General features: G+C 45.8%; 1 protein-coding gene across 1 annotated transcript in view; it reads right to left on the minus strand.

Annotated features, from left to right (window-relative positions):
• LOC309415198 (protein fem-1 homolog C-like) overlaps window positions 1-10,727 on the minus strand; it is a gene marked incomplete at both ends in the record, with an annotated part of 51,596 nt that extends 40,869 nt beyond the window's left edge. Inside the window, one exon of the mRNA XM_082012648.1 lies at window positions 10,184-10,727. Within this exon, the coding sequence (XP_081868774.1) occupies window positions 10,184-10,727 (544 nt within the window). The remainder of the gene's footprint in view (window positions 1-10,183) is intronic.
• Between the last annotated feature and the right edge of the window lie 426 nt (window positions 10,728-11,153).

Below are 11,153 nucleotides of genomic sequence, written 5' to 3' on the forward strand. Positions count from 1 at the left end.
AGCCTCCTCTTCTCCAGACTAAAAAAACTCCGTTCCCTCAGCTGCTCCTCAGAACACTTGTGTATACAGAGGGGTTAAAAGATGGAATTTTGGTCCGTAGTTGGACACTGATTGAGAAGTAGAGAGCTGAGAAAACCGCAGCGGAGGGGTTAAAAGATGGACTTTCGGTCCGTGAGAACACCGCAGTTAGCACAGTGAGAAACCCGCAGTAGATAAGTAGATAAGTATCTATCTAAATAGATAACAGGCTGGGTGAGAGAAACCAGATGGTTTCCCACAGAGATAAGAAAGCTGAACAATACTAGGGGAGGATGTGGAGGGAGGAATCCTTGCAACATCCTGCTATTGGCTTAAGCATGATTGATAATATGCTGTGTGTACAGAGCCTACGAACCAATAGACGGGATGGCTGTGGTGTGTGCAGCGCGCCTGACCAGCGGGCGCATACGCCATAGGCTCCCTACGCTGAGAGTCAGCAACAGAAGGGTGTTTCGGCACTCACTGGTCACGTATGTCGAAACCCGCTCCTCTGCCAATGTATAAATACCGGGATTTCCCGAAGAGCAGTGGGCCAGTGTATGGCGAGGCCACCGTTGCCTCCGTGGGGACGCCCATGTAAAGCTGGCACCTATACCGACTGCTGGGCTGAGCGCGCGGCGCAAGACGACACAAGAATGTACGGATGGTCCATCTTCCTCACAGTCCTCGGGTCGGTAAGACAATTGCTTTGCAAGATACCCTTAGTGTAACGCATGCTTGTAGATAATAAAACGCTTACTGCTTTTTCCCCTTGTAGTCCATTGTCCTGGTTTCAGCCAGGATAGAGCTGGTTTTCTTCACAGAAGCTAGTGTGAGACTGTGTTTTGGATTTGGGATGAGAAACTCTTGAAAATGTGCTGATGTTTTGGGTTGTTGCTGAGCAGTCAAGAACAGTCCAGCTTCTTGTGCTGGCCTGCCAGCGAGCAGGCTGGGGGTGCACGGGGAGCTGGGAGGGGACACAGCCGGCACAGCTGACCCAGACTGGCCAAAGAGATATTCCCTACCATCCGACGTCATGCCCAGTACATAAACTGGAGTTGGCCGGGGGGCGGAAATCGCTGCTCAGGGATGGGCTGTCGATCACTGGGTGGTCAGCAATTACTGTATTGGGCATCACTTGTTCTTGTACATTCCTTTGTTGGTATTATCATTGTTGTTTCCTTCTTTCTTTCTGTCCTATTAAACCGTGTTTATCTCAACCCACGAGTTTTTTTCCTAATTCTCTCCCCCACCCTACTGTGGGAGGGGGAGTGAGCGAGCGGCTGCGTGGTGCTTAGTTGCCAGCTGGGGCTAAACCATGACAGTCCTTTTTGGCGCCCAACATGGGGCTCGAGGCTTGAGATAATAACGGTTGCAGGTCACAATATCAGTTTATTTGATTTGCATCATGCTCTCATCTTTGTTGTACATGTTAAGGATCGGTGTTGGTTTCTGCAGGCTGCTGAACCCGCCTGCGAGTTTTGTTTTTAGAGCACTGACCTTGAGCTTAATGTGGTATCATCTGAGCTCTGTACTAAAGCCGTTACTGTATTTTGGCTACTGTCTTGTGGAGACAATTAGCAATTATACTTCTGCCTCTGAAAGGCTTTCTATGGAGGAAATGCAGAATGGTACCTTTGCTACCCTCTATCATAACGTTTCCTCCTTCATCACAATAATTTTTCAGTACGTTGACCACCCTTGGGTAGTTAAAATACCTCTATTGCTACTTCTGGGGAACATTGTTTCGGTTTTGTCTAAGGTTGGCAAGCAATTTAAGATCATGTAGAGATCTGCCCCAAGGCTGGATAGTTATGAATGGCAGAGTGTGTGGAACAGCATGGGCAAATGCCTAGGGCGGTGGGCACCTCCGGTGTTTTGGAACTTCACTCCCGAACAAGTGCAGAATCCTGATAAACTAGCAGAATATTTGGAAGAAGTATGCTGTCGGCCTGGCAGTTCCAAGGAGACACAAATCATTGCAATGCGCTGGGGCCTGGCCCATGCCTACCGAGCTCTATTTAACACTATGCAAAGGGGAGAGAGGCTCTCTGGATCTGATGGCAATGTGGCAGGCACTGTGACTACTCCAACCCCTGCAACAGGCACTGTAGCTACTCAGACTGTTGCACCTGAACCAGAGAACCAGCCCATCCCGGTATCAGTTGCCCCTGTACAAAAGAAGAAATCTTGGAAGCGGAAGTCAGCTCGTTTAGTAAGGGAAGAGGAAGATTCTGCTAAGAAGGAGGCAGAGGAAGAGAGTGAGGAGGCAGAGTGCTCTGAAGAAGGGCCATCACAAGGACGGAAGAGGGAAGAGAGCGAGTCATCGCTTGAAGAGGAGGAAGAGGAAGAATTCATAAAAGAGACGGTAACTACCCGATCTCTATCCCTGAGTGAATTGCGAGATATGCGAAAGGATTTCAGCCATCGTCCAGGTGAGCACATTGTCACCTGGCTGCTCCGATACTGGGATAATGGGGCCAGTAGCCTGGAATTAGAGGGTAGGGAAGCCAAGCAGCTGGGATCCCTTTCTAGGGAAGGGGGCATTGACAAAGCAATTGGAAAAGGTGCACGAGTCCTCAGCCTCTGGAGAGGACTCCTGTCGGGTGTGAAGGAAAGGTATCCCTTCAAGGAAGATGTTCTACATCACCCAGGCAAGTGGACCACCATGGAGAAAGGTATCCAGTACCAGAGGGAGCTAGCTGTGCTGGAGGTGATTTATGGTGAATTGGACAATGGACAATCATCCAAAGATCCAGATGAAGTCAATTGCACTCGACCTATGTGGCGGAAGTTTGTACGGAGTGCACCATCATCATATGCCAACTCATTAGCAGTAATGGCCTGGAAAGACGGAGAGAGACCAATGGTGGATGAATTGGCTGGCCAACTCCGGCAATACGAAGAAAGTCTCTCTTCCTCCCTACGGGCCTGCGTCTCTGCTGTAGAGAAACTGTCCCGGGAGTTTCGGCAATTCAAAGAGGATATGCCCTACCCTCCACCCGTACGGACCAGTGTCTCAGCCACTAGGATTAAGCGCTCTTCTGTTCAAGAGAGAGGATATAGAGGATACACACCACGAGCCACCCTGTGGTTTCAATTGCGTGACTACGGAGAGGACATGAGGAGGTGGGATGGAAAACCTACCTCGACCCTAGAGGCACGAGTATGCGAGCTGCAAGGAAAAACAATTACAAAAGGGGGTTCAGGTTCCTCCAGAAAAATCGTCGCTCCACTTTCCATTGGGCAGTTCCCCAGAAAGAATAGAAGGGCTGATCTCACCTCTGATTCTCTTGAAGGGACTTCTGATTCCTATGTACAAGTAGTGGGTAATGAGTACTATGACCAGGGCTAGAGGGGCCCTGCCTCCAGCCAGGCGGAGGAGAGGGACAACCGAGTTTATTGGACTGTGTGGATTAGATGGCCTGGCACATCAGACCTACAGGAATATAAGGCTTTAGAGGACACCGGTGCACAATGTACCCTGATGCCATCAAGCCATATAGGGGCAGAACCCATCTGTATTTCTGGAGTGACAGGGGGATCCCAACAGCTGACTGTACTGGAGGCCGAAGTGAGCCTAACTGGGAATGAGTGGCAGAAGCACCCCATTGTGACTGGCCCGGAGGCTCCATGCATCCTGGGCATAGACTACCTCAGGAGAGGGTATTTCAAGGACCCAAAAGGGTACCGGTGGGCTTTTGGTATAGCTGCCTTGGAGACGGAAGAAATTAAACAGCTGTCCACCTTACCTGCTCTCTCAGAGGACCCTTCTGTGGTGGGGTTGCTCAGGGTCAAAGAACAACAGGTGCCGATCGCTACCACAACAGTGCACCGGCGGCAATATCGCACCAGCAGAGACTCCCTGATCCCCATCCATGAGCTGATTCGTCGGCTGGAGAGCCAAGGAGTGATCAGCAAGACTCGCTCACCCTTTAACAGCCCCATATGGCCAGTGCGAAAGTCTAATGGAGAGTGGAGACTGACAGTAGACTATCGTGGCCTGAATGAAGTCACGCCGCCACTGAGCGCTGCCGTGCCGGACATGCTAGAACTTCAATATGAACTGGAGTCAAAGGCAGCCAAGTGGTACGCCACCATTGATATTGCTAACGCGTTTTTCTCAATCCCTTTGGCAGCAGAGTGCAGGCCACAGTTTGCTTTCACTTGGAGGGGTGTCCAGTACACCTGGAATCGACTTCCCCAGGGGTGGAAACACAGCCCTACCATTTGCCATGGGCTGATACAAACTGCACTGGAACAGGTTAAAGCTCCAGAGCATCTGCAATACATTGATGACATCATCGTATGGGGCAACAGAGCAGAAGAAGTTTTCGAGAAAGGGAAGAAAATAATTCAAATCCTTCTGAAAGCTGGTTTTGCTATAAAACAAAGTAAAGTCAAAGGACCTGCACAAGAGATCCTGTTTTTAGGACTAAAATGGCAAGATGGACGTCGACAGATCCCAATGGATGTGATCAACAAAATAACAGCTATGTCTCCACCAACTAGCAAAAAAGAAACACAAGCATTTCTGGGCGTTGTGGGTTTATGGAGAATGCATATTCCAAATTACAGTCTGATTGTAAGCCCTCTTTATCAAGTGACCCGGAAGAAGCATGATTTTAAATGGGGCCCTGAGCAACGACAAGCCTTCGAACAAATCAAACAGGAGATAGTTCATGCCGTAGCCCTCGGGCCAGTCTGGGGAGGACAAGATGTTAAAAATGTGCTCTACACGGCAGCCGGGGAGAATGGCCCTACCTGGAGTCTCTGGCAGAAGGCACCAGGAGAGACTCGAGGTCGACATCTAGGGTTTTGGAGTCGGGGATATAGGGGATCTGAGTCCCGCTATACTCCAACTGAAAAGGAGATATTGGCAGCATATGAAGGAGTCCAAGCTGCCTCAGAAGTGGTTGGTACTGAAGCACAGCTCCTCCTGGCACCCCGACTGCCGGTGCTGGGCTGGATGTTCAAAGGGAGGGTCCCCTCTACACATCATGCGACTGATGCTACGTGGAGTAAGTGGGTCATGCTTATTACATAGCGTGCTCGAATAGGAAACCCCAATCGCCCAGGAATCTTGGAAGTGATCATGGACTGGCCAGAAGGCAAAGATTTTGGAATATCGCCAGAAGAGGAAGTGGCACGTGCTGAAGAGGCTCCACCATATAATGAACTGCCAGAGAACGAAAGGCAATATGCCCTGTTTACTGATGGGTCCTGTCGTATTGTAGGCAAACATCGAAGGTGGAAAGCTGCTGTATGGAGCCCTATACGAAGAGTCGCAGAAGCTGCTGAAGGACAAGGTGAATCAAGTCAGTTTGCAGAGGTGAAAGCCATCCAGCTGGCTTTAGATATTGCTGAACGAGAAAAATGGCTAATACTCTATCTCTCTACTGACTCATGGATGGCGGCAAATGCTTTGTGGGGGTGGCTACAGCAATGGAAGCAGAGCAACTGGCAACGCAGAGGCAAGCCCATCTGGGCTGCTGAATTGTGGCAAGATATTGCTGCCCAACTAGAGAATCTGGTCATAAAAGTACGTCACGTAGATGCTCACGTACCCAAGAGTCGGGCCACCAAAGAACATCAAAACAACCATCAGGTGGATCAGGCTACTAAGATTGAAGTGGCTCAGGTGGATCTGGACTGGCAACATAAGGGTGAACTATTTATAGCTCGGTGGGCCCATGACACCTCAGGCCATCAGGGAAGAGATGCAACATATAGATGGGCTTGGGATCGAGGGGTGGACTTGACCATGGACGCTATTGCACAGGTTATCCATGAATGTGAAACGTGTGCTGCTATCAAACAAGCCAAGCGGTTAAAGCCCCTCTGGTATGGAGGACGATGGTTGAAATATAAATATGGGGAGGCCTGGCAGATTGACTATATCACACTTCCACAAACTCGCCAAGGCAAGCGCTATGTGCTTACCATGGTGGAAGCAACCACCGGATGGCTGGAAACATACCCTGTGCCCCATGCCTCCGCCCAGAACACTATCCTGGGCCTTGAAAAGCAAGTCTTATGGCGACATGGCACCCCCGAAAGAATTGAGTCGGACAATGGGACTCATTTCCGAAACAACCTCATAGACACCTGGGCCAAAGAGCACGGCATTGAGTAGGTGTATCACATCCCCTATCATGCACCAGCTTCCGGAAAAATTGAACGATACAACGGACTGTTAAAGACTACACTGAGAGCAATGGGTGACGGGACATTCAAACATTGGGATAAACATTTAGCAAAAGCCACCTGGTTAGTCAACACTAGGGGATCTACTAATAGAGCCGGCCCTGCCCAATCACAACTCTTACGTACTGTAGAAGGGGATAAAGTCCCTGTAGTGCATGTGAGAAATATGCTGGGGAAGACAGTCTGGGTCACTCCTGCCTCAGGCAAAGGCAAACCCATTCGTGGGATTGCCTTTGCCCAGGGACCTGGGTGCACGTGGTGGGTAATTCGGAAGGATGGGGAAGTCCGATGTGTACCTCAAGGAGACTTGATTTTGGGTGAAAATAGTCAATGATTTGAACTGTATTATGTTAATTGTTACACAATACAGTATGACATTACTACTATGGTTGCTATCTACCATATCAATGGTATTACAGTAAGAATCACCCAGACTGATGAAGAATGAGCTTCACTGAAACTAAGCAACGTGCAGCAGTGATGGAACCAGAACTGGCTTCAGCAGCTTGCGCCCAGCAATTCCATTGAGATTGACATCTTCGACCTGCAGATCATGGACATGGACCGTGCCAGATAACAATCCAACACCACATACCATCTCCCCTGCCCTGAGAGACTGCTATGATGGATGAAGCCCAGAGTCATGGACTAAATGAACTACACAGACATTTTAAAGTGATGGCCTATGGACTAAGAAAGTGATATCTGTGTGTATATATTAAAAGACAGGAAGGGTAATAATGAATAATTGGAATGTATTGAAAAGTACAGGACCCGGGCATGACGTAAATGGTATGGAATAAGGGGTGGATACTGTCCTGGTTTCAGCCAGGATAGAGCTGGTTTTCTTCACAGAAGCTAGTGTGAGACTGTGTTTTGGATTTGGGATGAGAAACTGTTGATAATGTGCTGATGATTTGGGTTCTTGCTGAGCAGTCAAGGACGGTCCAGCTTCTTGTGCTGGCTTGCCAGCAAGGAGGCTGGGGATGCACGGGAAGCTGGGAGGGGACACAGCCAGGACAGCTGACCCAGACTGGCCAAAGAGATATTCCCTACCATATGATGTCATGCCCAGTACATAAACTGGAGTTGGCCGGGGGGCGGAAATTGCTGCTCAGGGACAGGCTGTCGCTCGCCGGGTGGTGAGCAATTGCTGTATTGGGCATCACTTGTTCTTGTACATTCCTTTGTTGGTAGTATCATTGTTGTTTCCTTCTTTCTTTCTGTCCTATTAAACCGTGTTTACCCCAACCCACGAGGTTTTTTTTTTTCCTAGTTCTCTCCCCCGTCCCACTGCGGGAGGGGGAGTGAGTGAGCGGCTGCGTAGTGCTTAGTTGCCGGCTGGGGCTAAACCACGACATCCATGTATATGTGTTCACCTTCTCGGGAATCCTCAAAACCACCCTAAGACAACTTGTTCTCCAGACCCCTCACCAGCTTCGTTGCCCTTCTCCGGACATGCTCCAGCAACTCAATGTCTTTCTTGTAGTGAGAGGCCCAAAACTGAACACAGGATTCAAGGTGCGGCCTCACCAGTGCCGAGTACAGGGGCACAATCACTTCCCTACTCCTGCTGGCCACACTATTTCTGATACAGGCCAGGATGCTGTTGGCCTTCTTGGCCACCTGGGCACACTGCCGGCTCATGTTCAGCCGGCTGTCAACCAGCACCCCCAGGTCCTTTTCTGCCGGGCAGCTCTCCAGCCACTCCACCCCAAGCCTGTAGCGTTGCATGTGGTTGTTGTGACCCAAGTGCGGGACCCAACATTTGGTCTTGTTGATCCTCATACAGTTTATTAAATCTTATTAAATCTCATACCTACCACAAGCACTCCTACTCTCTGTCAAGAGAGTTGTTAGACAACAGGGAGGAGTAGAAACTGAAAGCAATAGACAGAGACTTTGAGGTGGAATATGACAACGTAGAATGAATCCTATTGGAAACATTAATTTTGAATTTAGTAGCTAGTGAGCATTCTTGCAAAACAAAGTTCAGAAGGTTAGTTGTAGAGCCTCAGCCACTGCAACACCCATACTGTTGTAATATTTAAGGCTACTAATTTTGCTCAGTTGTTCTGCCTTTCAGGGTTTATAGCACTTACTTTCTCTCTTCCTTTAGTTTGTCACTGCTTATTTAATAACTTCAGAGACCAGACTGCTTCACGATGACATAAAAAGCATGCTCATGTCATATCAGAGAGGAATATTTGTTTCCAAACACAAAAAGGCAGTCCATACTTGACCAACAGATATATGTACACACATGCATTTGTACATAATGTAGTCCAAAAGATAAAATTATTTTTTTTGAGCTAAAACATATACAATCCAACATTTTTTAAATTATTATTTAGAAAATAAGGATCAGTTAATACCTTAGGAGGTTCTGTTCATGTGCCTAAGTTGTAAGTCACACAAACTGAAGGAAGCAGAGAAAGGGAGGAATTAAGATAATAAAAATACTGAGAGCAGTGAGAAAATCCTCAGGAGTGTAATTCAGTCATTTAAACAATAAATAAAAATAAAATTAATGCACTAGTAAAGTGAATAGTAGGGATGAGTAAATTAAAGCCTACTCCACTGACACAAAAATGAGGAATAACAGATCCACAGTTTTATTTTTTCCTGTTACATCAGATATTTAGCAGCTCTGCTCTGTTCATACCTACCATATAAAGGGATGAGTTTTAAACTAAAAATAATGTATATTTTATATTTAGCTTGTTATTCCAAGAACCCAGTCTAGAAACATGACATTTTTATCCTATCACAAGTCCATGGTTCATAGGCAACCTTAAACCCTTACAAAGAAAGATTTATTTTGCTCTGCTCACCTCTATGACAAATTTTTAGTTTAGCTTTCTTTATATTAAACCCATGTAACTCCATGACTTGCAGAAAAAAGCCATATTTAACCAAACAACTTCTTCAAAGAGATTACTCTCATATTTGGCATTTAACAATATTGTGCAGTAAGCTAGGCACTACAGGTTTTTCTGTCAAAAAATACTTGAAGTATATTATACTGTTAAAATTTTAATTAGCCAGAAAAGGGCAACTGAAGTATTATGCTACAGAAAGATTTATTAGCAGATTTATTATTAATAAACATATATTAAAAAAATAAGATGCTGAGACATAATCCTGGCTCAATGAGATAAAGAGTTAACCATAATATGCAATAATCAATATGCTTTTTAGGCCAATATCATATTCGCATACAAAAGCCAGGAATTTAGAATAAGAGGTTCACATAAATATGATCACAGCGAAAAGGACATAAAAGTCTTCACTTTGAACAATGTGTCAGGATAATTGTAAACAGAGGCAAACAGATGTTCTTCATGATCTGTGCACCACTGGAAGTCTTTCTGTCACGATCACAGTCACATGAAGCTTCATTTCCTTAATTCTAAAATACATTTTTGTTTACTAACATCAGAGAAAAAAACAAAAGGTCCAAAAGGATTAAAGAATTTGAGGAAGAGGAGTAAAGAGCAAAGCGATTATTCCAATGTAGAAAAGAATTCTTCTCCTTTATGCATCTTTCCCTATTCTAGTCTTAGTGGCACAGGCAAATTTTATGTGCAGCATATTTGGTTTGTTAAGAAACAGTATGAAAAACATCCTAAATTTTACACAATATAGGCTCATATATTTAATTACACAAACCTGCTACAAATAGGAGTTCTCAGCAAAAGTCAATTAGCTTTTTGCACATGCATAAATGCAAAGTCTTTAGATTAAAATGTATCAATTTAGAATTATATTTTATAGCCAGTATTAAATGAGTATACTGAAAAAAACTCATAAAAACATAGCTAAATACACTTAATCTCTTACTGGAAAAACATTCACATTATGAGACTAGAGGAATATTTTGGATGTCAGTCTCTTAAAGAACACGAGTAACTTCATCCCTATTTACTACAAGGAAAAATTAAAACAATGAACTTACCTTTAACACTTTTTCTGTTAACATCAGCTCCTTTTTCAAGTAAATACTGAGCGATTTCTTTGTGGCCTTTGTAACATGAGATCATCAAGCACGTATGCCCATGACGGTTTGATACTTCCAAGTCTGCTTTGTGCTCCACAAGACATTTTACTATTTCCAGGTGACCATCAAAACAGGCAGCTCTAAGCGGAGTTGAATTTGTTAGAGTTGTGTTGTTGACAGATGCACCATGATCTAACAGACACTGAACCACCTTCAAGTGGCCAGCAGCTGATGCTGCCCATAATGGTGGAGCTCCCTCAATGGTCTCACCATCAAAATTAACTGAACCGCCAATTTCTATAGAAGCAGAGCAATAGTCCAACAGGTATTGCACCACGTCAACATGCCCATAACGGGCTGCCATCAAAAGTGGTGTGGCACCATTGGTTTTTTCTGACATTAGTAAGGCCACCTCTTCTCTAGTTTTGCTTGCCAGTAACTTGGAAAGGAGCTGCAGCTTGCCATCACGAGCTGCATTGAACACTGCTGTCTTTAGATCCATTTAGTCTGTACCTCTATTTCTTGAGGGATACACACTTGCCTTTTTCAGAGTCACACACAAAAGCTTATTAGAAACACACAGCCCAAACAGAGCATCCCCCACTTTTTCTCAGATCAGGCAGATAAGACAACATGGAGACTCTGAATGAGGTCCTGACAAAGCACAGGCTGCACTTGATAACTCTGCAAAAGAAAAGAATTCTGAATGTTTTTACCTTCTACTTCTCAAATAAGTATAATTACATTTTTCTACAGCTATACTCGAACAAACCACTGGCTGCGGTGCACCAACATCCAGCTGCCTTCCATGGGACTTCCCTGGACTGCACAGTGCCCCTTAAGGAAAGATGTTGAGCAGGAAGCTGGATCCTAGCAGTGCCATTATCCATACCATTTGCAGGAAAACAATATCTCCTCACAACATAAA

Source organism: Phaethon aethereus (genome assembly GCF_964289735.1).
Source record: "Phaethon aethereus genome assembly, chromosome: W".
NCBI lineage: Eukaryota > Metazoa > Chordata > Aves > Phaethontiformes > Phaethontidae > Phaethon > Phaethon aethereus.